Below are 27,386 nucleotides of genomic sequence, written 5' to 3'. Positions count from 1 at the left end.
ACATTCCCACGATGTGCATAATTGAATAAGAGAATGAATTTGACATGTGACGTGTGAAGCCGATCGAATTCTGACACATTGCTTCCATGTTCTTTCACTGCAACCCAGTTTTGATGTTATCGTTTGGAGAATGTGGCAGTAAAAAGTGTCGCTCACTTTTGAAAAAGAAAAATGAAATAAGTTGTTAGCACAACAGAACACTAGGCCTATAGACAAGTGAAATACAAACTACCCCCCCCCCCCCAAGAATTATAACAATAAATGAATTATAATAATAAATATATTTATAATGATACTAATAATAAACAATAATAGTAATAATAGTAATGTATAATAATATTTAATAATATATAATATAATATATAACAATATATCAGGGGTTCTCAAACTACGGCCCGCGGGCCGGATCCGGCCCTTGGAGCCTCTCAATCCGGCCCGCGAGACTCTGCTGGTTTTTTTTAATCACTTTTAAGTCACAATATGAAACATAGCTTAATATGATTACATTGTGTATCCATGTAGACCTAACCGTAATAAAAGTAATGGCAGTCAAATTAATTTGGCTTTTAAACAAAGTTTAGTGGAGTCTTTTCTGTCTGTTCGATCTACTTTCTTATTACATGACCAGCGCTGTTCTCACCATGTTTGGATTTACATACAGAACAGTTTAAAGAACTAACTCATACCGAAGTACATTGACAGGGGCCGCGGAACGGTTTTAAAAGTGGGGGGGGGGGGGGGGGGGGGCTGGCCATGCAAAAAATCACAATCATTATGGTCACTACGTTTTTGTACATGGTTTTGGAAAAAAGTGGGGGGGGGGGGGGCTGAAGCGCCCCCCTTCCGCTTCCGCAGCCCCTGCTTGACCAGTGAACATTTGCACCAGAGCCTTCGTCTGGCAAACCTTTTGTGCCAAGGTTCAAGCAACTTGTTGCTGACAGACTGTCACTTTTCCCATATTGAAAGTGACTAAGAGACTGACATCCTTGTTAGAGTCTACAACAGACATGCTCTATTATTCATTCTACTTTGACTACAAAAAATATTGATACTTCAAGACATTATCTGTCTCCCCAATACCAGGTATGTATAGGTATAATCTAGATTCCTTTTAATAAAGTACTACAATTTTGTTATCATTAATATTGACTCTCGCTACATGTATTTTGAAATCTTTTCTAATTTTGCCTGTGTTCCATATGAAACTGTTATAAATTTGTTGGATTAAATGCTTCCAAAATAAGGGCCAAGACCCGGGGCCAAGAGAGCATCTAGGACCCCGACCGCAAGGGTCTTTGCGCTTCGCGGACATTTTTTTAAATCTTAGTATCCACTTCACCCTGGCCCTTTCAGGTTTACTTGGAGTCTCATCTGGCCCTTCATAGAAAAAGTTTGAGAACCCCTGCAATATATGATAATAATAATAATAATGATAATATAATAAATGAATAATACATAACAAATAAGTAATTGAAATGAATAAGTGAAGTGAAATTTAAAAAAAGAGGCAGAAAAAATTATGGGGCAAAAAAAAGTCAAAGTTAATCCTCATATTGCAGACACATGCAGGCTCCCTAGATTTCAGGCCTAGATTGCTACTTGGTGCAATAGAAAAATGCGATTTAATTTCACTTTATCAGAAGGAGAAAAAAGAAGCCCTTTGTCAGATCATCCACCTCCCCCAAACTATTTAATAAATATTTTAGTTAACATGTCATAAGATTGTGATATGAAGCTCAGTGGCTCATTTTCTTAGAACACAAATAGAATTGAGAAAAATGAATGCTTCTTTTTTTTCTTTTGTTCTTTTCATCTTTATCATCAGATCATTTTCATCGTATTATTATCATTAATATCTATCCTCATTATCCATCATCATCATAATTATCATTTTAATCATTATCATCACCATCATCATCATCATCAGCCCCATCATCATATTCATCATCATCACCATCATCATCCACCATTATCATCATTATCATCATCACCATTATCATCATCATCATCAACACCATCATCACCATCATCATCACCATCATTATCATCATCATCCGCCATTATCATCACCATCATCATCATCACCACCACCATCATCATCATCACCATCATTAACCTCATTATTATTGTCAATATTTTTACAACTTCAAATGTGCTAGTGCTCATAAAAAGCTCTCAAAACACATCAAAGTATACTGACCTTGCACGGTTTAAAGAATGGTTCATTGTCATTTCATCCCCTTTCTAACATGTGGCGCTCATCCCATTGTGTGGAACTTTTGTCAGATGATGTAAATACTAACTGATGAATTGGTGCTTGAGCACACTTTTAAATGTGTTTCTTGAACCTGTAGCTGTAGTTTAATTGTCTTTCTGCAAGACAAGAAAGTATACAAGATCATAGTTCCTCTATGATTAAATAATCTATCAACTATAACATTGCTCTTTCTGATTGTATCAGGGTCATAAACAGCATTCTTAGTTTCATTGTTTTCTGCAAGACAAAATAAAACAGAATTGTTTCTCTATGTTCAAGTAATCTATCAAGTATCAAACTTTGCTCTTTCATGTGTTTTATACTAGGATCATAAATGGCATTCTTAGTTTTATTGTTTTCTCCTGGTCTAAATTTGAGGATCCAAGACAATATGTGTGTTTTCTTGTTAATTCGGTATGCTTCTCTTTGTTTTTAAAGGACATTGTGCAATTTCCTTAAGAAAAAATCATGACATTGATGGATTTCCATATACTTGGGGTTGATAGGATCAATTGTAACTCTTTGTAGAGGGGGCCCAGATGTCCACAAAGACATAATCCTACATGAGTTGCAGTAAATGTCATAGCAAAATCAGTTAAATAACATTGGAATGGAGGTGTTTATTATTATTCTCATGTTAACTTCTGGAAAGAAATATTTTGAAAATTTTTTTTCCATATTTACTTTAACTCTTGTAAGATTTTGATTTAACGAAACTTTACCTTTAAGGGAAACCAGTTCAATAGTAGATGAGGATAGGGTCTTGGAGTCCATTCCCCTGTCTCGGACCAATACATTTATAAGAATTTTTTAATAAAATTTTTTATGAAATGATGTAATAATAATAGGCATTTATATAGCACCATCTATCTAGAAATATTCTATTCCGAGGTGCGATGTTATTATTATTAATACCCCGGCTTTAGCTTGAGCTGCCTTTCAGCGCTCATGCATTCAAGGAATTAATCCTGCCGGATACCAATTCACCTCACCTGGGTTGAGTGCAGAACAATGTGGATAAAATTTCTTGCTGAAGGAAATTACGCCATGGCTGGGATTCGAACCCATGACCCTCTGTTTCAAAGTCAGAAGATTAATCCACTGGGCCACAACGCTCCACGTGTTGTACCAAAAAGGGGTCACTTGGAAAAGTTGAATGTGAGAACATGATCCATTTCTTCCAGCCTTCTTGTCAATCCATCTCTGCCTCTCGGCTCAGCTGGATGGCATAAATCATATTCATGTCTGTGATGTAAACAAGGTCATTGGCCTCTGTGGAATGTTTAGCTCCCCAGCTGATGCTGACAGCATGACATGTTAGAAATAACATGTTTTAAAGAGAATGTTCAGCTCCTTTAAAAGCGTCTCCATTGGTGTGTTCAGACCAACTCGATCACCAGAATGCCTTTAAATTGAAAGAATTTGTTCAGGAATCAAAATACCTGATGATTGTGTTGCATTCACACCGACAGGAAGCATACCCTTTCGGGGGAAAGTTCTTGAAATTACTAGCATGTGCAGTGTGGTCTGATTTCTAGCAGGCAAGGCATGAGCAGCCCACGGCACCCACACCCAACTACGGTACTCACTGGGTTGAGATAGTTCTCATAATTTGCTTTCATACTGCCGTTATACCGACGACCTTGGACAAATCCCTGCAAATGTTCAATTTTTGCAAGTACCTACTATCTAGCTAGTATTTTCTATTGGGGATATTACAAGTAGTTTGCTTTCACATTGGACAAAAATACTTGGTAGGTGTTTTATAGAGCTATTCGTAAGTTAAGAACAACTTAAAGAACGACCGGTGAACCTTTTTATATGCTAAATCATCTCCAATGAACATTTTGGTTGATACCATTTACCACAAGAAAGGATCAACAGTCGTTCTTAAAGTAACTTTTAACTTACGAACTTCTTTATAAAACACATTTTCTGATCGAGGTAGATCAGGATAAATTCCCAACCAGAGAATTAATGGTAGTCGCGAACTTAAAGGCGGTCTGAACAGGCTATACAGGCACTTGTACATTAGCCAGAGTTTTCAACCATCCAACCATGGAATTGGAACAATTTCCTGCTCCAACTATCTTGAGGAGAACAATTTCAAGATTATTTGTACTGTAGAACACTAGCATGCCTAAGGGGGGGGGGGCAGATGGCAGGAGGATAGAGTGTTCCCACCCCTCCCTACCTCCCCCCCCCCCCCCCCGGAAGTTTTAATGACATTTACTTATTTACTTTTTTTGATGCCCAGGGAAATTGTCTAAAAACTCACCGCTTGGTCGCTGAGCAGGCTAATTTTGGGGGTTTTGACCATAGCCTAAGAGGCCATCGCGCACTCACTCAGAGGACAAGCGAGGTTGCTAGAGGATATCCATTTGCAAATTATCATGTGTAATTCCGATTGAGTTCAGACTTGAGCGATCACCTATAAAGGGTGCGTTTGAAAGGCCATTGTTTGTCCTCTTAACACACCTCCGATTAATAAGTTAGTTAATAAGGCCTCATTAAGCTTGTCAATACATACATTGTTTTCTTTCTGCTCATACTTCATTTCAATAACAATCTCTCCATTATCTTTCTCTTTGTTTCTTTTATTAACAGGTGACGTCCCAGAAGCACCTTCTAGGTGATGAGCCTCTTGTACATCCATCAGTCAGTAAAAGCAAATCTTCAGGGGTAAGTCAAAACTGGTCTTTAGCCAGTTGGACTACTTCTCATGTAGTCTAATACAACACGGGCTAAACCCGTTTGGTCTACTTCTGTAGTCTAATATGACATGGGCTTACCCCATTTGGTCTACAACCAGTTGGTCTACTTCTCATGTACCGGGTAGTCTAATACCACATGGGCTATCCCCATTTGGTCTACAAACAGTTTTACTACTTCTCATGTAGTCAAATACCACATGGGCTAAACCCATTTGGTCTACTTCTCCTGTAGTCTAATACAACATGGGCTAACCCCATTTGGTCTACAACCAGTTGGTCTACTTTTCATGGACCGGGTAGTCTAATATCACATGGGCTAAACCCATTTGGTCTAAAACCAGTTGGTCTACTTCTCATGTAGTCTAATACCACATGGGCTAACCCCATTTGGTCTAGTTGCTCTTTTGTCTAAATATTGTTTGGTCTACTCTACACTTGGTCTGATACCCACTTTAGTCTAATACTAGTTTATTCTTATGCCCAGTTGGTCTAATTTCCACTTTGTTTTCTTGTTAATGTTTACATTGTTAATGAAAATTTGGTTCTAAAACAGTTCGTCTCATGAGATCTATAGACTAGTGGTGTTTGATCAAGTGGATATTAGATGTAATGGGTTAAGCCTAACTAGAAATTATACAAAATGTTATAAAATGGGCTAAATGATTAAAATTGATGATAATAATAATAATCACGGCATATTTCCCCAGGGTAGCCACGTCAGTTCCAAAAACTGTTCTCCCAGCGGGCACTTCTATTATTATCACTACCACCGGCTTAGCTGGGCTGCCTCGGTGCTCAAGCATTCAAGGAATTCCTTCCATTGACCTCACCTGGGTTGAGTGCAGCAAAATGCGGGGAAAATTTCTTGCTGAATGGCAATTAGACCAGATGGAAAAAGATGAAATAGTTGTAGAACAGGTAGGATTAGATCACGAAGGATAAGACCACACAGAGAGTACTGTAGATGAATCGGGTGTAGAACAACTGGCAATTTACAAGTCAAAATAGGGACGTCTTCATCCAGACCAAATTGAGGTTTGAGCCCTCTGATGAAGGAGCCCAAGGAAAATTAAAGCTCACTTCAGGGGGGTGTTTCACAAAATAGGTAAGTGCGAACATGCGAATTATGTAATGCATAATGTTATTGATTAATACACAGTAGCGTGTGTCTTCGTAGCATGATTTTGACCAATCCAGTGTCTGGCCGGATGATGCGTTTTATACTGTACACAACTGGCGGGTGTTAAGCTGTTTTAAAACTAAATTATGCAAGACTTTACGCACGACTGGTGACCTTTCTTGTGTCACACTATCCCTATGTAGCTCACTTAGCACCTAAGATCATGTTTCGGGGGCCGTTTCATAAAGCTGTTCGTATAAAGTTAAGAGCGACTTTAAGAATGACTGGTGAACCTTTCTTACGAGTTGAACCATCGCCAATGAACATTTTGGTGTATACCATTCACCACAAGAAAGGATCACCGGTCGTTCTTAAAGTCGCTCTTAACTTACGAACAGCTTTATGAAACACCCACCAGAATACGTAAAGTTGTGCGTAACTGTACGAACAGCTTTATGAAACGCCCACCTGGAAATTTAAGTGCAATTCTATTAAGTCACACTTAAATCTTACCGAAACATCCCCCAGGTGATCCTTCTTGGAGTGGGCTAGAGCAAACACTTAATTCTGATGAAGTCCTGCCTCATACAAATAGGAATAGTTACATGACTTTGTTAGGGAGTGCAAAGACATTCAAGAAAATATGTATGGAACAAGAAATTAAAGTGGGGGTATCGTGGTTTAGTGGTTACGACTCTCTCGTCTTTCAATCTGAGGGACCTGAGTTTGATTCCCATAATGATATGATACCAATTGTTAGAACTTAGAGTATATTAATATAGTATCTGCGCTATATAAATGGTCTATGTTATTATTATCATTATTTCTATTATTAGAAGTAGTAGTAGTAGTAGTAGTAGTAGTAGTAGTAGTAGTAGTAGTAGTAGTAGTAGTAGTAGTACTTAGTAGTAGTAGTAGTAGTAGTAGTAGTAGTAGTAGTAGTACTTAGTAGTAGTAGTAGTAGTAGTAGTAGTAGTACTTAGTACTTAGTAGTAGTAGTAGTAGTAGTAGTACTTAGTAGTACATGTAGTAGTAGTAGTAGTAGTAGTACTTAGTAGTACAAGTAGTAGTAGTAGTAGTAGTAGGAGTAGTAGGAGTAGTAGTAGTAGTAGTAATCATTTTATGTAATGAACATGTAGATATCAAATAATGCAATTGAAAATGTATCACAATTTATAATCTTTTTTAATGAAAAATTGAAGAAAAAATAGCATTCAGCAGGTCTAAAGTGCACATACCTCCTTTTTTTATTCAAAGTTATATTTTTGATGCAGATCGGTTCATCCTCTTTTATTATCTTTTTTACTAAACTATTAAAAGTGCATGTAATGCTTAGTTATCATAGCAATATTTGCAAATAACTTTTAAGTCTTCAAAAAATATCTGCTAGCATTGATAACTTGCCTACCATTGCCTCTCTTTTAAGGCTCTGATTATACTTTCTTTTATTTATTTTTATGTCAATTATTTTTTTCCCAGGATCTGAAATCACACTCTTCAGTGAGTTTTTATCTTTTATTTCATTTTATTTTGATTTTTCTTTTCAGTTTACTTTCTGAGAATTGAGCATCTGATTGAATTGCATCTTGATTTCTTCATGCCTTGATTCCATTTTGGCATTTTGCAGCATCCACACTCTAACATATCATATAATCATGAAGAGCATTGCTCCATTTGTCAAGCATTTGTTTAGACTGCATGCAGATAATTAAATCGAAGTTTTCTATCGATATTTAGAGACATACATGTACATGTATACACAAGTAGAAAAAAATGCTTTAAGGTGCCTAAAAAAGTATTCTTTGCTGTAGCAGAGGGGAAAAATTAGTCTACATCTACAAACTTCATACCCACTAATTGAATTTATGTTCATCCTTATACATCTATTTCATTGCTGCAATGTTCACTGTTCACATGATACACAAAGGCAACTGTTTTTATGAAATAGTGTATTTGCATAACTTTGTTCTGACTTGGTAGCCTAGCTGTAAGCAACATCTTATATCAAACCTTAACCTATTTATTTCATTATATCATCAAATATTTACAGTATTGTTTATGATAGTGACAGCTGCAGCGAAAGCTATTTATAGAGTTTTTCTGCTTGTTTATTTTGTCATCAAACACTTGTCATGGTAATCATGAAATTTACTTCATAAAAAAACACAGATTTGGTTTTGGCAACAGAATGTAGCTCAAGAGACGTGTCATAAATCTTGGCGATTGCATGATTATTTATGGTTGTTTTCCAGTTTACCTTGAAGCAAAATGGCTTGTAAAACAACTGAAATCAGCATACTTTCATTTGCATTGTTGAAATTCTTGTTGATTCTCTTTTGTATGATGGCCTGAATAAGTGTATCTATGGAGACAACTTGAAGGTGAAATCATTATTAACTACTTGTTTGAGATGCATACAGTGTACTTTTGCTGGCAAGGCCATATAGGCAAGTGGGTACTGTAAATCTACTTTTCTTTGTGATGACATATTACCACATAACTCACACATGGACAGATGCATATAGTCAAGAATGTAAATAAGAGAAATATTCAATCTCAGATACAGCTAAACATGAAAATAAAAAGTAATGATTGGGGTGAATAAGAGCACCTCATAGATATGAGACAAAAAAAATGCTCAAAAATTTTCCATAGATAATTGGGCAGGGTTAGTTTCCATTCAGAAACTTTGAAAAAATCAAAAGTTTGGGTTTTTAAACAAGTTGTCACAAAAATCCATGTGAAGAGTCTACCAGAGCCTTCTTTCTTTTAATGAAAAGGTAAACAATGAAGGATGCTCGCCTTAACAGGAAGTTCAGTTGCAGAACCCTTTACATTTTCAAACAATACTTTCTGGCTTTTTAACAACCACCCCCCCCCCTCCTGTCGTTAAAATCTACTGGAACATAAAATAGTTTCAGAAATGTTTTTCCTTTCAGTTTCAGAAAGAACGTTTCGGAATCCATATGAGTCAATAGGTAGGGGAAGGCGGGGTAAGTTGAGCATAGGGGCAAGTTGAGCCACCACCCCCAGGCCAATAATGAATCAGTCAGACATTATGGTGGTGTCATGTATTGATGACCCATTACATAACCCTTAACCCCACCACATTGTTTTCAACTTTGAAACAAAAAGTACTTTTTTAGAGGGAAAAATACAAATTTCAGCCAAAAAAGTAAAAAAGGGTGTGAAATAGATCATTGCTTTTTACACACACATGTCAGTAAATATAATAAAGAAATAAGAACAATATTGTTAGTCCAGATATAGATTCTCATTCTTGTCATGGTCTTTTACAAGATGGATGAATAAAAAATGTGCGGATGTGAAAATATTGCATGAAGTTCAGAGTGGGGTAAGTTGAGCCAACCAACATGGGGCAAGTTGAGCCATGGTAATTCTTATGGTAATGTATAATAAGAAAAATAAACAAACCTTAAATAGCCATTGATATGCAGGCAGAAAGGAGCAAATTCACATGACAGTTCTTTTACTTATAGAGGGTGTTAGTATTTACAGCGAATTAGCTAGTGAAAAGACTTTAGATAAAAAATGACATGCTGGTTCTTCCCGCATGGATTTTGTACATAGTTTTTGTGGCTCAACTTACCCCAGAGGGGGGCACAACTTACCCCATATATGGGGCAAGTTGAGCCATTTGACATCGTTTTTTCAAAGGTCATATTGACTTTAAGTGTGGGGGTAGAACGTTATATATAGGTGAAAAATATTTCCCAATAATCAAATTTAAAGGCAAGGTACTTATTTCTACAATATTATTGGTCATATCAATTCTAACATGCAAAATGCAAAAAGTGTCACAACTTACCCCGCCTTCCCCTATTGAAAATTACAAATCATGCAGAATTTGAAAAAAATGAGAAAAATCTAAATGTGGTAAAGAGTCTCTATAGACATGCTACATTGGTTTTTTTTCCATAGTAGGGAGCTGTTTCATAAAGCTGTTCATAAGTGTTAAGAGTGACTTTAAGAACGACTGGTGATCCTTAAATAATCACAAATGAACATTTATTAGTGAATATCATTTACCAGAAGTAAGGATCACCAGTTGTTATTAAAGTCGCTCTTAACTTACGAAAAGTTTTATGATGTTATGAATTATTGCATAAGATGACAGTCTGACAGACGAGATCATAACTGAATGAGATTTATGTCCACAAATTCACAATGGACTGGCATTACAAATATTCCCACTCAGTTATGTTTCCTTTTCATCAAATACCTGAATCATTAATGATTTACATCCAATGCATGCTGATGACAAAATCAGATGAGAATATTTATAAAATCATCTTGCATTTTTTTTTAATACTTGTACCTGTACTTAGGTTCCACTGCCATTTTTTTTTCTTCATTAAAGCTTCATATGATTGGGTACAATCACTGCTGCAATATTTTAGGATTTCTATAACCCTTTTCTCACAGGCAAAATTTTCCTAAACCCTGTACTACCATGTAATATAAAACTTGACACCTCACAAATCCCTAGCTTAAGGATAACATATTTCATGAACACATTATTATTATATATATATATATATGGTCTGAAAGCGTATTTTCTTCTAAATAATGTAATACCATATGTATGTGGTATGTGTTAATTTTTTGATAATTCATGAGGTATTTTTTACTATGATGTAAAGTTTGATTTGCACAAAAGTAAGGCATGGCTGCATTGAATAAATCCAGATGCCAATGATGTCATAATCCTGCATGAGTTAGTAAACATAGCTGCAAACCCCTTTCCAATTAAATTAACTTGAGAATTGATAGAAAAAAAATGTTTATTAAACAATTAATTGTAATGTTAGTGAATGAAATGGCGTTTTGCAAAGGATTTGAATGCAACGCTTGTAGTATTATGACCCGGGGGGACTGTCAGTCAAATATATTACTGTACACATGCATGTGACAAAAAACGTGTTTAAAGGGGTGTTTTTTCAGTTTTGGACAAATACTCTTTCAGGTCATAAATAATGATTATTTGTTCATGAAATATTTTCCCTTAAATTTGGGATTTGTGAGGTGTCAAGTTTTTTTTACTCACATGGTATAGGTGGGGCTAAGTGGCAAGTTAATGCAAAATAGCAGGGTGAGCCAGGCAAGTGCGGTGCTAAGCATGAGAGTTCGGGGTAAGAGTCTCTGTAAGAACAGAAATCCTGCCGAGGCAAGGATGGGGCTCAATGGCCTTAGGGCAACGGAGTCTGCGCTGTTGTCCAATCAGAGACGAGCGCTCGTGGATTACTAAATTTAGTGAGAGAAAAGCAAGCATTTCCTTTAATAGCTGCTGTTAGGCAGAACATTTGGCCTGTGCAAAAAGAAAAAATATATACATGTATATTAGTACAGAGTTAAAGTTAGTATGAGGTTAACACAATAGTTCGGGTTTAAGGAAACGTTGTGAGAAAAGGGTATATCAGTGCAGCCATGAAATAGACCATTGAAGATAAAAATATGAATGTGTGCATCTTGTTTGATAATTATTGATTTTCCCTGATGCATTGGAGTTTCATATATCTTTTATGCTGTTCCTAGAGTTGAAAATATTCAATTCATAATCATAACATAGAGTAGAGCATTTCTTTTAACGAACATCAGTTCAAATTTGTTTTTCTTTACATTTTGAAAATATCATTGTTGTGTTGACTTATTAGTTTCATATATATTCAAATAAGTTTTCATGTTTGCTTTTAAAATCCAACAATCATGATGGCATCATCTTTGGCTGTGAGTGTTTTTTGCAATACACTGGGAAATTCTTATATGACATTTCATCTGTGCGTACACCTGGTGCAGGGAGGGGGGGGGGGGCGGGGTCAAGTACTTGGTAATATATTGTGTTAGATTAAATTGGTAATCTGGGTTGAAAATATATCTCAATAAATAGAGTAAAATTCACCAAGCAAAATGCTGAAAATTTCATCAAAATCTGATAACAAAGTTATTGAATTTTTCAAGTTTTGCAATATTTTGTGAAAACAGCCATAAGCACGTTGTCATGAATATTCATTACATCATTTCTTTCTGCCTCCATGATTACAATGTAGGTGGACTGATGATATCACATCCCCACTTCCGTTTTCTTATGTTATTTACACTGCTCATGGAATCGTAATTATTTTCATATACCGGTATGTTTGTATGATGTGTCTCCCTTATGATGGTGATTTTTTAACCTGATTGCTAAGAAAGCATGAATGCTTGTAAGCAAGCAACCAGAGTGAGAGGACTGATGGCTTAATGTCCTCTCCAAGGGACCTGGTAATGAGGATTTAAATGCCTTACCAAAGGGCACGAGCACACCAAGTGAGAATCGAGCCCGGGTCACCAGAATATAAAAAACCCGCTCTACCGACTGAGCTATTGCACATCCCTATGATAAAATAAGTTATACCCTTTTTACACACGCTAAAATTTCCTTAATCCCGTACTATAGGTGGGGCTAAATGGCAATTTAGCCCCACCTATAGTACGGGGTGAAGCTTAGCCCACTTTCTTTTTACACAGCATTTTTGCAAAGTGGGCTAACCCCACCTTTAGTACGGGATTATTTGGCCCTGCAAAAAAGCAGGGTTATCCCAGCAATTGCGGTGCTAAGAGCGATAGTACGGGGTTAAGATCGCTAGTGTAAAACGAAAGTGGGCTAAGCTTAACCCCGTACTATAGGTGGGGCTAAATGGCAATTCGGCCCCACCTATAGTACGGGGTTAAGGAAATTGTAGCGTGTGTAAAAAGGTACGAGTGAAGTACTTGTACTACGAATGATCGACAAAAACCACTAGTCCGGGGTTAGCGAGTTTCGTGTGTGAAAAGCAAGGATTCCTTATCCGGGGTTAGCAATAACAATTTGGCATGTGTAAAAAGGAAAAAAAAATAGTACGGGGTTAAGGATAGTACGGGGTTAGCGATAGTCCGGGGCTAAGAAAATCCTGTGTAAAAAGGGTATTACAGCATTAAATCAGTTGTCAATTCATTTTTTCTTAGTTGTTGGAGGACAAAATTTGAATAAACATAATACCTGATAATAGAATATGTTCAAAAAAATTTAAATAATGCAAATCTTTAAAAATGTCATAACTTTGTTGTTCCTAGTCCGATTTTGATGAAATTTTCAGCGTTGTGTTGGTCTGGTATTTCTTATCTGTTCAAATCTGATTATTTCAGCCTGGAGTACCCCTTTAATACTAAGTTTTAGAAGACCTCTTACTTGGCATACTGCTCGATAGAGTAAATTTCTGCGTTTCATAATCCATTCGCCACCAACCATTATCATGAGAGGCTCGTGGGTTAACCACATTTTCCTAAGACATACAAAAGAGCATGGACCGTGAATGGATGCCTTTGTATGTTCATATTGCTTATCCTTCCGAAAGGCTTTCTAAAAAGTCTTCCCATAATGTATTTAGATTATACAAGCCATTCCACTGTTGTCACAAAAGAATCATATGATTATCATCATTTCCATTGATGGGAATATGGGCAGCATTTCATGCAATAAAATAGTCAGTGCTTTTACCTGGCAGCTATTATGAAGTGCTAATATCCTTGCATCTGATTGGCTCTGAGTGAACTAGTTAGTGCAAATGACTGACAGGATGATTCATGAAACACTCGCATGATTTAAGTTATTTCATGCATATTTAGCCGTGGCATTGCGGAACACTTCAGTACAAAATAATACTTTTATCCATCTTTTCTTTTGTTCTTCAGATTGGTAAAGACTGCATGGTTGGGGAGAGGTCAAGCATAGGAGATCAGGTGTCTATTAAGAGATCTATTATTGGACGGCATTGTACCATCGGAGATAAGGTCAAGATAAACAACTCTGTCATCATGGACCATGTGACCATCAAGGAAGGGTAAGAAGAGAAATAGGAAGGAGATGACATTGTTATTGTTGTCGTTGTCATCATCATCAACGTTATCGTCATTTTATCATAGTAGTCATCATCATCCTTATCATTGACGTAACTATAGTCATCACCATGATCACAGTCATTATCACCATCATAATCCTCATAATTGTCATTATCATCATCATCATCAACAACATCAATGTCATCATCATCATCGACATCATCATATTCATTATCATCATTATCATAATTATCATCATCACCGCCATCATCATCCTCATCACCACCATCATAATTGTAATTTTCACCATAATCACTATCATTGTCTTCATCACCCCCCCCCCATAACTATCATTATCGTCATCATAATCACCGTCATCGTCTTCTTCATCATCATTATTGTTGCCATTATGCTCATCATCATCAATAGTCATCATCATCATTATCATCATCATCATTATCATCTTTCTAATCATCATCCACCTCCTCCTCATCATCATTATCATTATAATTGTTATCATCTTCATTCTCCTCATCATCATCCTCCTCATCATAATCATTGTCATCATCATCATTATAATCTTTATCATCTTCATCATCATCATCCTTATCATAATCATTATCATCATCTTTATCATCTTCATCAACATGACCACCACACAACCACCATCAGAATCATCCTCATTGCCATCACCATCCATCATCATCATCTTGAACATCATCATCATCTTTGTCATTACATTCATCACCACCAGTATCATGACTATCAATTCAATTCAATTCAATTCATTTATTAACCATATAAAAATATTCAAATACAATGTAAAATAACATAATATATAAATGCATAAATGTAACAAAACATAAAACATATAAATATACAACAAATAAATGTAATTTATACATTCATGTAAAAGAAAAATCAACATATGGTAAGAGGCAACCAAAAAGATTAAAATCTTGTTAGGCAGTTGCCCCTTTACAGGTATTCAAATAATCATTAATCATAACGTAATCATTATATATTCATACATCAAACACAGAATCACCCACACCCAACACACATCCATGACCCATTGCACTCAAACAAAGGAGAGAGAGAGAGAAAGAGAGAAGAGAGAGGGGGAGGGGGGGGAGGGTACATGTATGTTTAGAAAAGGGAAAGGGAATCAAGATGAATAACCACTAATTAATTGTCTTTTAAGTAAAATTTTAAATGAGGAGGCAGTTGAACAAGAACGAATTATAGGATCTAAGTTGTTATAAATTCTAGGTCCTGCATGTTTAAAAGAATTATGAATTTGATTATTAGAGGTCAGTGGAAGATGAAAATGAGAAGCTGAACGAGTATTATACTGGTGAAAATCATTATTATAATTGAAAAAATTCATTATGTTTACAGGTGCCATTTCCTGTTTAATATAATACATCAAAACTGCAACTTTAAATTCATAAATATGATAAATATTTAGTGTTTTTAATTCAAAGAAGAGGGGGGCAGATGATGCATAATAGGAAGATTTAGTACAGATACGTAAGGCTTTTTTCTGCAATTTATGAAAGGGTTCTAATTGATTTTTTCCTATGTTTCCCCAAGTAATATTACAATAATAGATAAAAGGAAGTACAAGTGAGTTGTACAACATAAATAATTGTTTTTCGGGTAAAATAGAACGTAATTTACTGATGATACCAACATTCTTGGAAATCTTATTAAGTAAATTCATGCGATGGTCTCGAAAAGAAAGTTGATCATCCAGTAAGACTCCAAGGAATTTTACTGACTTTGAAACGTTCAAATATAAATTATTTATTTTTACTTTGACTTTGTGGTGAGGAGACTTAATATTTGATTTGGAGAAATGCAAAATACATGTTTTATCATAATTGATTGCTAACTTATTGGAATCAAACCAGTCGATAAGTTTGCGGAGTTCTTCACTTGTCTTACGCTGGAGTATATCAAAATCTTGGTGTGAAGAGACAATGTTGGTATCATCAGCAAACAAAATGAAATGGAAAAATGATGAAACATTACATATATCATTGACATATAACAGAAAAAGCAGGGGGCCGAGTACGGACCCCTGCGGAATTCCGCATTCCACATTTGAAAAAGATGAGTTATTATTATTAAAGGTTGTGTATTGTTTCCTATTCAATAAATAACTATGAAACCACTGAAGGGCTACACCACGAATTCCAAAGTATGGCAATTTATATAAAAGAATGTTATGGTCAATCAAGTCAAATGCTTTTGACAAATCAAGAAAGATACCGAATGAATGTAAATTATTATGAATATTATGTAATAGGATATCATGCAATTCAATCAAAGCATGTTCACAAGAATGATTAGACCTGAAACCATATTGAGCATTGGTTAATAAAGAATTCTTACATATATGATTAACTATACGATTGTACATAATTTTTTCTAGTATTTTTGAAAAACAGGGCAATAAGGTAATTGGTCTATAATTAGAGAAAAGGTGCTTGTCACCTTTCTTGAATATTGGGACTATTTTACCAATTTTCATATTATTTGGCACAGAGCCAGTGCACATAGATAAATTAACAATATGGACTAAAGGAAAAACAATTGAGTGAATGATATTCTTTATAAGATGCATGTTTACACCATCAAATCCTGTACTTTTTGAATTTTTCATTTTTTTAACAATGTTAATAATTTCTGTTTCACATGTTGGATACAAAAAAATTGAGTTATTACAATATCTATTGAGGTAAGAACTGAAATGACTTTTAGGTGATTGATTTAGTTTAGACTGTGCAAAAGAAGCAATACTTGAAAAATAGTTGTTGAATTCTTTAGCAATATCACTATCACTTTCTATTTTAACATCATTTTTCATAAAATATGTGGGAAATCTGTCTTGTTTAGTTCTCCCTATTAACTCATTAATAATTTGCCAAACTTTTGAAAGATTATTTTTATTTATTTGTAATAAGTCATAATAGTATTTTGTGCGAGCATTTTTCAATACACCATTTAGTACATTCCTGTACTTTTTAAATTTGTTAAAAGACTTATCACTTTGTGTTTTGCAGTATGCTTTGTAAAGCCTGTTCTTTTTATTGATAAGTGATCCATGATTTTCTTGGTGAAGATTTCTTTTTACAATCATTCTTTGAACATGCATTACAAACAATATTATTAAGCTTATTTACAAAATGATCATAAGCATGGTCAACATTGTCAAATAAAGTAAGATCAGACCAATCTTGATGAGTTAACTCTTTTTTTATAGCATCAATAATAGCAGGATTAAAACATATTCTTTCTCTATCAACATCTGTATTTCTCTTCTCTTTCAGAGTATTATAAGTAATAGAAAAAATTGGCAAGTGATCGGTTGTGTCATTATAAAATATACCTGAATTTACACTTTTACTGCAGACATTTGTAAATATATTATCTATAAGTGTTGTTGATGATTTACTTATACGTGTAGGTTTATCAATCAATGGTCGAAAAGATCTATTATAAAAAATATTTACAAAGTCATTGACTTGATTCACATTTGAATAATTTAATAGGTTGATATTAAAATCCCCCATTATATAAATGTCTTTACTTTCTTTCCCTAGCTTATGTAAACAAGAATCAATTTCACAATTAAAGTCGTCAACACTAGAGTGGGGATCTCTATATATAACAGCAACAATGATATTTCTTTTGTTTTGCATACAAATTTCAAGAAAGAGTGATTCACAAATTGCATTTGATAAACATAGGTCTTTTCTTACAGACACATTGAAAGAATTGTTTACAAACATTGCAACACCACCACCTCTACATTTCATCCTATCACTATGACTATCATCAACATAATTTTGCATTCCCTGTCCGAATCGTTTTCTATCATTCAATTTTAAAAAAATCCACAAAATGTAAGGTTGGCATTTAAAGCAATCACATTCCTTGAACTTCAAGAGTCTAATGTCACTATCATCACTCATCATCTCCTACCGATCTAGGCAGTTTCCTAGAAAATAGAGTTAAGTACCTAAGGGTGTAATTCTCTAGATCTGTTTAAAGGAGTATTTCACCCTGACAAAAAGTTTATTATGAAAATAGCAGAAAAGATGATGAAAAATACTGGCAAAGATTTGAGGAAAATCCATCAAAGATTTAAACAGTAATTAGTATTTTTTGTTGATTCATATGCAAGCAGCTTCCCCACATATTGTGTGGTGAAAAAAATCTATAAAATTTCATTTTCTTTAAAACAAAATGAAATTGAACTTATTGTAGCTTCAGTATATCAACATACAAATTATTTCGGACTTGCTCCTTAAAGACTTTCTTCTGAGTCATCATGAACCATGAAAAATCGAAATTTATGCATTTTATATTATATATCATATGAAGCAGCTACTCATGGGCCTACATGTACATGCATATAAAATCACAAATGAAAACTAAGAATTCTTAATCTTTGATGGATTTCAATTAAATCTCCACCAACTTTTTCATTGTTTATTCTGGTATTTTACGACAAATGTTTCTTCACAGTAATTTTCCCCTTTTGATACTCTTTTGAAAAAAAAAATGTATTATTCGAAATAGACATGAAATGAAATACTCCAAAAATTTGATTTGCCCAATTTATCATGGGCCCGGCAGCCGCTGTGCAGCGCCAGATCGACAAAGCTCTATCCCTTTAATCATTGAATGCCAAACAGGGTAGCAGCAACTCCCATCTTTTAAACGTATTTTGGTCTGACTCTGAACTCCCGACCTCCCGGTTTTCAGACGGACGCTCTACCAACTGAGCCAACACACTGGTCCATGTGAAAGCTCTCTCTAGCCCATGTGAAAGATCCTAGGAAGAGGATAAACTACCCGTATAGTTTTTGGTTCTGGATTTTTTGGAAACCAGGAGCTTATGAACTGATGGATAATAGATTCTCAATGACATTAACGTCCAGGTTCATGTTGAATGTTATAAATGATTGATATACCATAACATAACATAGGTTTAATGCTTTATCCAGATGTTAACGAGTTGGTGTTTGAAGGATAACCATAATGTTAAATGTAATTTCCTCCTAGTACATCAGTTTTTTTTTTCATTTTAAAATAGCTTGTTTGATAGATTTACCTCACCTCACTTCATACAAATCATTTGATTTCTGTTGTGAATTGATTGTCATATTCTTTATTGTCACTTACCTCATTCATTGAATATGTAGTTTGGTTTGTCTGAATCCCTACCCTTTGTCTCTTCTCTCTTTCCAAAAATTATTTCATTTTACATTTTGTTTTACCTTCAATTTATACTTCCCATATTGTTCCTTTCCTTTCATGTCCCGTTTACTCCTTTTCTTTCTCTCTTTTAACTTTCTATTTCTTTTTTTTCTCTCTCATTTGCATTCTATCTTCCAATTCTTAGTCTGTTTAAATAATCTGTTTAACACATTGTTGCGTGTACATTCCTGAGCATAACAATCCTACTTGTATACAGTGTAGTTAATTTTATCATGCATACTTATTACCAGGCCTATTTTTTGGGGGGGGCTACTTTTCACCACCTCTCAGCTGTTCTTTGTCATTTGACAAGCATTTTCAATTTATTTACTGTTTTTTAATCCTCCCATACATCGCGGAGCAAAAACTCCCTGATGTACAGAATACTAATACATAACACTGTATTTTTTTTTTCAGGTGTGTTATACAAGGAAGCATCTTGTGCCCTAATGCCCACATTCTCCAGAATGTTGATTTAAAGGACAGCATAGTAGGAACATCTCAGAACGTCGTGGAAGGTGGTACGTATTATAAGCATATAGCACAGTTGTGCGCCTGTTAGTGCTGTTGAAGCATGCTCTAGGGTACTTACAAGGTGCTTTTGCGTAACATTGCAAATGCATGACATGCCTGTATCGCAACTAATATCACAAATTCAAATCTGTGCATTATTTGTTATATAAAACTGCAGTGGAGTGGAAAATTTGTTATTACCCCGCTAAATGCGTTCGTCCAAACGGGCAAAGATGCCACGTCTGCTCTCTTTTGTGACATGACAACCATATAGCCAGTATGATGTGCACCTGAATTAGCACATCAACAGTGTGAATTTACCCTTGCGATAGTATACTTTCTCATTGTAAGAAGGCTTATTTCACACTGTCGCAGTACTTATAGGCCAGAGCTAAAGTGATGTAATCAAATTGCACAGTGCTGCGTCAGAAAATGCTCAGCTGGAAGGTTGTAGAAATTCAAATATAAACATGAATGTGTGAAATTTCATGGGCAGTGTTTTTTATTAGTACAACGAAGCATATCTCCCGTTGGCATGATCTGACTTAATATGTGGCAATGTATTTTGGAATTAGGGGGATATGTTCAGCTTTGTCTCAGTTTAGGTTGAGCAACTCGGTGATGACTCCCATTGTTTCAGATTAGATGTCTGTCGCCATCATTCCATAAACTATAGGTTCATTTCTTTTGAATTAATTTCTTGTAGAAGTAATTTTTCTTCTATGTCTGTTTCCACTTATCTCCTTCCTGCAGTAGCCATTTTGGAAATTGAAGCTCTTTCCAAGTGTTGCTTACCAAAATCTTGAGCTCGGCTACAACGCCATGACTTGCTTCCAGTTGGTTTAATTTCCTGTTAATGATAAACTCTTTATTTTTTTCTCTCTTTTTTGCAGCATCCTACAATGGGGAAGTGATAGGAGAGGGTGACATGATGATGGAGATTTGATGCATCCCATGGAATTAGGGCTATCTCCCACAAACCTCACAAGGCGGAACCCAAGACAACATGATGTGGGGTAGAATGACCATTTCAAAAGAAATGAAACTGCATGATCAGCCTTTGCAAAAAAAAAAACTCCTTGAGAGATTAGGCTACATAACTCTCCCTGGAAGATGTGCTCTCCATCGTAAATCAGGATGCATGGTCTATGTAGGATCACAGCCTAGGAAAGATCAGGCTGCATGATCTGCTCTGGGGGAAATACGCTTTACAAGAGGTTCTGCCATGTAAGATGTGCTCCTCACAAGAAATCGTAATGCATGATCGGTCTAGGATCACAGCCCAGGAAAGGTCAGTTTGCATGATCTGCCTCTGGAGGAAATTCACTTCTCAAAGAGATTAGGCTACACTACTGTCCCTAGAAGATGTTATCTAGGAGGAATGAGGCTACACCATTTGCCTTTTTAGGATTTAGTCAGTTCCTTTGGAGAGATGAGATCAGGCTGCATGATCTGCCTCTGGAGGAAATTCACTTTGCAAAAGGTTCTGCCATGTGAGATGTGCTCTTTACAAGAAATCAGGTTACATGATCTATGTAGGCTCACAGCCAAGGAAGGGTCAGGCTGCATGATCTGCCTCTGAAGGAATTACACTTCTCAAAGAGATTAGGCTACACTACTGTCCCTAGAAGATAAGCTCTAGTGGGAATGAGGCTGCATCATTTGCCTTTTTAGGATTTAGTCACTTCCTTGGAGAGATGAGATCAGGCTGCATGATCTGCCTCTGAAGGAAATGCGTTCTAGGAGGGATGGTTGTTCTTTTTCAGATGTAAACAGTGTCTTAAGGCTGAATGGTTTATTTCTGTGAATAAATCATGCTTCCCGCTATTAGCCTGTAGCATCTTTCTCTATAGATGTTCACCCTTGGGCCCTGTTTCACTATCTGCCATACAGTGGAAACTTACCCAAAATCCTTGAATCTGATTGGTTGGAGGAGGAAGTTTCCATGATATTATTTTTTGTGACAATGGGGCCCAAGAGAAATTAAACTTTAAAAAAGCGAAATTTGAGTTGAGGACGTTTTCCGGAATTCCTTGACCTTCACATGTTGGAATATGTACCTGATATTTTTGTTCCAGTACTAGATTTCAAATTGCTTTTTAAATTCAAAATCATGAATTCATTGGTTTACCCAATGATTTAATGCCCCATCCCTTATAAATACCATCTCCCATCAACTGTGCATAAGTCAAATGCTTAAGCCCTTTGAATTCAGTTCACCAATGGCAAAAAAAAAAAAAAAAAAAATCAAACACTTAACTCATGAAGAGAAAATCATAAGCTTACCCTTGAATATTAATGTTTGCTTGTTTTAGTAATGGTTATGTATGACTGGCATAGAATGTTTGTTTTTCCTTTTCTTTCTGTCTTTCATTACTGTTGAATACACAGTCTTCTTTGAATGTTCTGTTCACCTGTAGGCTGTTCAAGTCACTCGTTCAAGTAAATATGTGGATATATGGATATCACTAGTGAGTTGGACACAGGCCCATTTTTCATTTAATCCTTGCATTAAGTTAATGTTGGGCTTAGGTACCTTGTCTTTTGTGCAGGAATCCCGCAAGCGGCCTTTCATTACCAATTGTCATGCTTCATCATTGACAAATGATGGCAAATGCAGGAAAGTTGCTGTGAAAAGATGCAAAGCGCTTTTATTCCTGCTAAAAGATGCGGCACAGACTTTTGACAAGGTACCTTAGTATTCTCACTGCATAAGAAATTTACTATGTCCCATTTCATTATGTACTTAACATTTAGGTGCAGTAAACACAATCCAATAACCCTAAAGTCCTCTCTGGAATACCTTTGAGAAGCTTTGTAAATCCTATTAATGTATAATTTAACTGTGTTACAAATTTACTATAATATAGATCTGCACCATTCTGAGAATTCTATTCATATGTCTCTGCCTGAAAAATATTTGGCTTCAGTTTTATTTAATATCTGTCTTGAATTCTAACAAAAATTTAATAAAATCCATATAGAATTGGGTATATGTTATGTACAAATAAAACACATATCAGTAAAATGTTCATTTTTCAGATTTAGTATTGGTTTAGAGGTCATTGTCTTGACACATCAGAGGACATTTTATGAAGTATTTTATCAGTGATGGGAATCGCCAAATAACAAGATTAAGTTTATAAAATGTTATTTAAACAAAAATATGCATTACCTATTTAAGAATCATGTTTATTTTTTCATTTCTTATTAAGTTGGATTTTAAAAATTCTTTTTGTGTATTGCTTAACAATATTATGTCTTATTAAAGTTCAAATTAAACTAAGTATGAAATGTACACTAAAGTTTTAAGCATTGTTGTTTTCTTCTGTGCAGGTGTCTTTGTTACTAAGTTTGATTGATATAACAACCATATCTGGCATTGCAAATCAAATCGAGTAATGAAAGGCTTTGTTGTGATTTTAGGAAATAATTTGTATGATCATTTTGGCGTGAACTTCCATTGTTATAATGTGCAAATTGATCACTTGACAACTTTTCAGAATGGAAGAATGCTGGCAATTAATGGGAACCTCTATATTGTTTCAATATAGGGCTGACATGTTTGATGAGTTTAGTTTAGTGTAGCCTCGTTCATAAATTACTGGGCAAAGCGAACAAATATAACAGACCGACCTCACTCAAAAACTCTGTCCCTCAAACTTCTCACATAGTCTAGGGTCTATCATTTTTATTACGCTAATTTCAACCCTAATGATTTGTCCACAATTCCATTTTGAAATATATACATATACACAGTGCAATCACATATACTAGTTGAGATGAACATTCAAACTTAAAAAATCTAACTGTATAAGCGGATGATACTGCATTTGAAATTGGGAATAAAACCATGTTTTCTTTATAAAAATTCATACGAGTCTCCATTTATAATTATATCATAATATCTTGGGCATCTACTAATGCCTTATTTCGAAGTGTTGCGTTGCTGTGTGCTAACCGATCCCTTCGAGATAAGCCTCTGTTAATAGGCGAAGATTTTACACAGATTTTGCTGTTACACAGATTTTGCTGTTACTCCGAACTAAAGTATTAGTTGAATGACATTTGGAACCTCAAAAGAGACTGGTTCCGTTTCACAAAGCGTTACAACTATTGTCAGTATGTCAACTACCACGGTCAAGGGGCTCAGTAGCCAATCACAATGAAGGTTTCCATGGTAGTTACAATAAAGATTAAGTTCAAAGTCCTTGTAGAACAGACCTCTGAATAGTAAAGGGCACACAAGTGGTTTAAGTGACTTTCTCACTTGTGAAATGTCAATACCCCCGCCCCATTTAATAAATGGGATCATTGCATTCCAATTTAAGTTTTCCGTTTATGTACTTTCGTTGAGCTGATTTAGGTGACTGGGTTTATACGGGATATGTTGAAAGTTACTTTATGACGAAAATAATTATTTTTAAACCAGAGTAGCTACTTGAACTTTTAATATCAAGCGGCCATGCATAACATGTTGTTATCACCCTTCTCCATTTTCAAAAAGTTGAAAATTAAGGCAGAAGGTCCCATTTTCAAGTCTTTTGTAAGACTCGACCGGGAACCGAACCCACGACCTCCCGTCCATAAGGCGGGCGCTCTACCACTGAACCACTATGTATGGGTATTATAACAACATGAATCCTGTTTTCGGGCAGTGAAGAATTTGAAAATCACCTTCACATCACGTTCCTTTCTCAAGATTGATGTCGACTTCCAACAGAGCAATTAATTACAACCAGGAGATATCAATTAAATGATTGACTTTTTAGTGAAAACAAGATTTTCTTTGACAGATCTGTCTCTCTTAATTAAAGAGAGTGCGTGTTGGTAAGCAGACTTTTTGCAAAAATGCATGTTCGCTTGAAGCATTGTTTTTAATAATCATCTTGTCATGAGCACAACTTTAAGACTACTGTTCTTACTGCTGTGTATCTCTGGCGTGCAATTGACATCCCCAACTCTGAAATGAATTTGTAAACTTGTACAAAACATTGAGTTGGTTTTTATTTTTCAAGTTGGCTTTAATATTATGGAGTAACGTTTGCGTTATTGAAAAATCAAATTTGCTGACCTTATTCCCTATTGCCGTATATATCTTTAAGTTGCAAATAAAAAAAAATAGGTTGACTTGATTGCTTCGCGAAATCTCAAAATTAAGTAATCGGTCACACGTGCAGCCAGTGCTGTAATTTTTCCCTCTTCAACTTCTCTTTTGCAATATATTTGTTTGTCCTAACCGTTTTTTTTTTTTTTTCGAGTTCAATTATCGTTTTAATCACAGGATGTGCAGAAAGAATATCATAATACTCGTGTCCTGTATTATTTCTGTTCCACGTGTTCGTGGAAATTGTTTTAGGATGCAAGTGGAGAATTAGTTGCGACACTTCAGTTGCCGATAATAAGGGCGATAGACAATAAAGCGTCGTCTCGAATCAATTAGGGGACAACGAGATGAGGTGTTCGTTGAATGATGTCCTTGGGGTGACATTTTCTTCCTGTGAATGTCATGTTTGCCGATATGCTTTCATATTTCGTCTATATTTTTTTGTCTGTCAAAAGTGGAATTTGCTGTTAATTATTATTCCAAGTCATAGGTAATTTCCTCCCTATTGTTTCATTATATTATTCCGAAGCCCGCGGTCCTCCCACCGCCTCGCTCTCTCTTCGCTCATCGCTTTTCTAGTTCTCTCAAGTGCCCATTCTCCTCCTCCTTCTTTTTCTCCCCCTCCCATTTTCGATGTCTCATCAAATTCAAATCAAAAGAAGACATCTCTTGTGTCTCTATAACCTTATCAGCTCGAATCCAATTGACTTGCTATGATTAAAAAAACTTGTTTTCGAAAGAAATTATATGAGCGCCTAAAAATTGGAAAAGACTGAGGAGTGTGAAATAATTGTTTTCAAGTGCAATGCGCGGAAGCTAAAACGTTTTATGAAAAATTCGAGAACAGAAAAGGGCATTAATTGATTGGTATAAAATGAAAACCTAGGTATGAAATACCTACCATGGTCAGATCAGATTTCATAGCAAAATTTACCAACATGAATTATTTTTAACTCGCAAAATAGAGTAGAAGACGGGTATGGGAGGAGATATTCTTTCCTGCAAAGAGCGTAGAAGCTCTGAAATTTCTTCTTCTTTTTTAGAAAATGTAACTTGCTCTAATTCATTTGATTGTTTTCTTAAATTCTAAAAATCGATTTACGATGAAAAAATAGCTCAAACTAGAAAAGGGATGATTCGAACTAAGGGAATTTTTCCTTTCCCATGCCTGCATGCGAAGCACGTAAACCTCCGTGATATATTTATAATGTGTAATTTCGCTCATATGTTAAGCGCTTATTTATTCATTAAAACATCTTTATACAGGATAACATGTTCAGATAAAATACACTGTTTTTCAACACGGTCCTGTTACATTACTTACCCTTTTTGTATAATTAAGAAACTTGAGTGATATTCAAAATTTCAAATTAATGGTGCAAAATTAGACAGGAGATGGGTGTGCAGAGAATAAAGGAATTATAAAGTTTCACCGAATATAGGGCCTACTTTTGCATAGGCCTACAGCACGACACGAATTTTATGCCCGCCCCTTTGTTCAGATACTTGCCAAAATTGTTCGCTGAAAAGCGGAAGAAATATCTGGTCTCGGGGAGTGGCGGTATAGTGTTTACCCGCTCTGACCAGAAGAGCGGAAATTCTATGCAAATGCACAAAGAATACTTTGTCTTTATTTCTGGCAAGAAATACACGAGTCTCATAGCCGAGGAGGGGTAAAACGGAGTAGAAAATGGTGCGGGAAACAAAGGGGAAAGGCAATTTCGATATATTTCCCGCGCGGAGCGCAGAAGCAAAATTTTGCTTCCGCAAAAAAAGATCTTGCTTAGGTTCTGATTCTTTTGATATAAAAAGAAAGACAATAAAGTTGTAACCTTCGTTCCTTTTATCTTTTCTTTTTTCTCTTTTTTTTTCCTTTTTTTTTTTGGGGGGGGGGGCTTTTGGGGGCCACCGCCCCCTGTCTACGCGCCTGATTTCAAGTATATTACTTTCGACCTGTACTTTTACGACGTCTAGTTCAGAGGTATCATCTTATCAAATTAATACAATTTAGTCAAATAATTCCTGTCCCAATATCTCCCCCCCCCCCCCCGATTTTCCATGCCTTCGATGGCTTTGTTGTGTGATAACAAACAATGTTACACGTCAGGAACTCATCATTAATATCATGCAGATGTCTTTCTTCAATATTCTGTTTACTTAATTAGAGAAAAGCGAACCCGGACGTGCCGGATGAGAAAAAAAGTCTTTCCTTCCAACGGAAATGAGAAGTCAGAATTTTAAGTGAAATTCAGTAACTTCCACCGGCAGATGAGCTACAGTCATGACAGTAGAAGGAAATTGAAAGTACATCCACTGACGGTACCAAAGTGCACAAGTCCACCCCAACAAAAAGTTGATTTGAATAAAAAGAGGAAAATCCAACAAGCATAACACTGACAATTTCATCAAAATTGGGTGTAAAATAAAAAAGTTATATGAGATTATTCTTAAGTTTCGCTTAATTTCACAAAAAAGTTTATGCACACCCTGGTCGGTATGCAAATGAGGGGACTGATGACGTCA

The 27,386-nt window shown here is 35.6% G+C and overlaps 1 protein-coding gene across 1 annotated transcript; it reads left to right on the top strand.

The window, feature by feature from the left end:
* Window positions 1-3,304: 3,304 nt before the first annotated feature.
* Window positions 3,305-23,058, top strand: LOC129270938 (translation initiation factor eIF2B subunit gamma-like). Its single transcript, XM_054908278.2, has 6 exons — window positions 3,305-3,415; window positions 4,865-4,939; window positions 7,571-7,591; window positions 13,823-13,971; window positions 19,661-19,764; window positions 20,650-23,058. Exons 1-6 carry the CDS (start codon window positions 3,305-3,307, stop codon window positions 20,700-20,702), a joined length of 513 nt encoding a protein of 170 aa, XP_054764253.2. The 3' UTR covers window positions 20,703-23,058.
* Window positions 23,059-27,386: the final 4,328 nt, after the last annotated feature.

Source organism: Lytechinus pictus, chromosome 11 (genome assembly GCF_037042905.1).
Source record: "Lytechinus pictus isolate F3 Inbred chromosome 11, Lp3.0, whole genome shotgun sequence".
Classification (NCBI taxonomy): Eukaryota; Metazoa; Echinodermata; class Echinoidea; order Temnopleuroida; family Toxopneustidae; genus Lytechinus; species Lytechinus pictus.
This window is presented reverse-complemented; position numbering and strand designations above follow the sequence as displayed.

Bases quoted from the DNA above. Each gene is read 5' to 3' on its own strand.
- LOC129270938 (XM_054908278.2), top strand. From the start codon at position 3,305: ATGGCTGGGATTCGAACCCATGACCCTCTGTTTCAAAGTCAGAAGATT. The intron at 3,416-4,864 runs GTGAGAACATGA...TTTTATTAACAG, and splicing joins GTCACTTGGAAAAGTTGAAT to GTGACGTCCCAGAAGCACCT. The intron at 4,940-7,570 runs GTAAGTCAAAAC...TTTTTTTCCCAG, and splicing joins GTAAAAGCAAATCTTCAGGG to GATCTGAAATCACACTCTTC.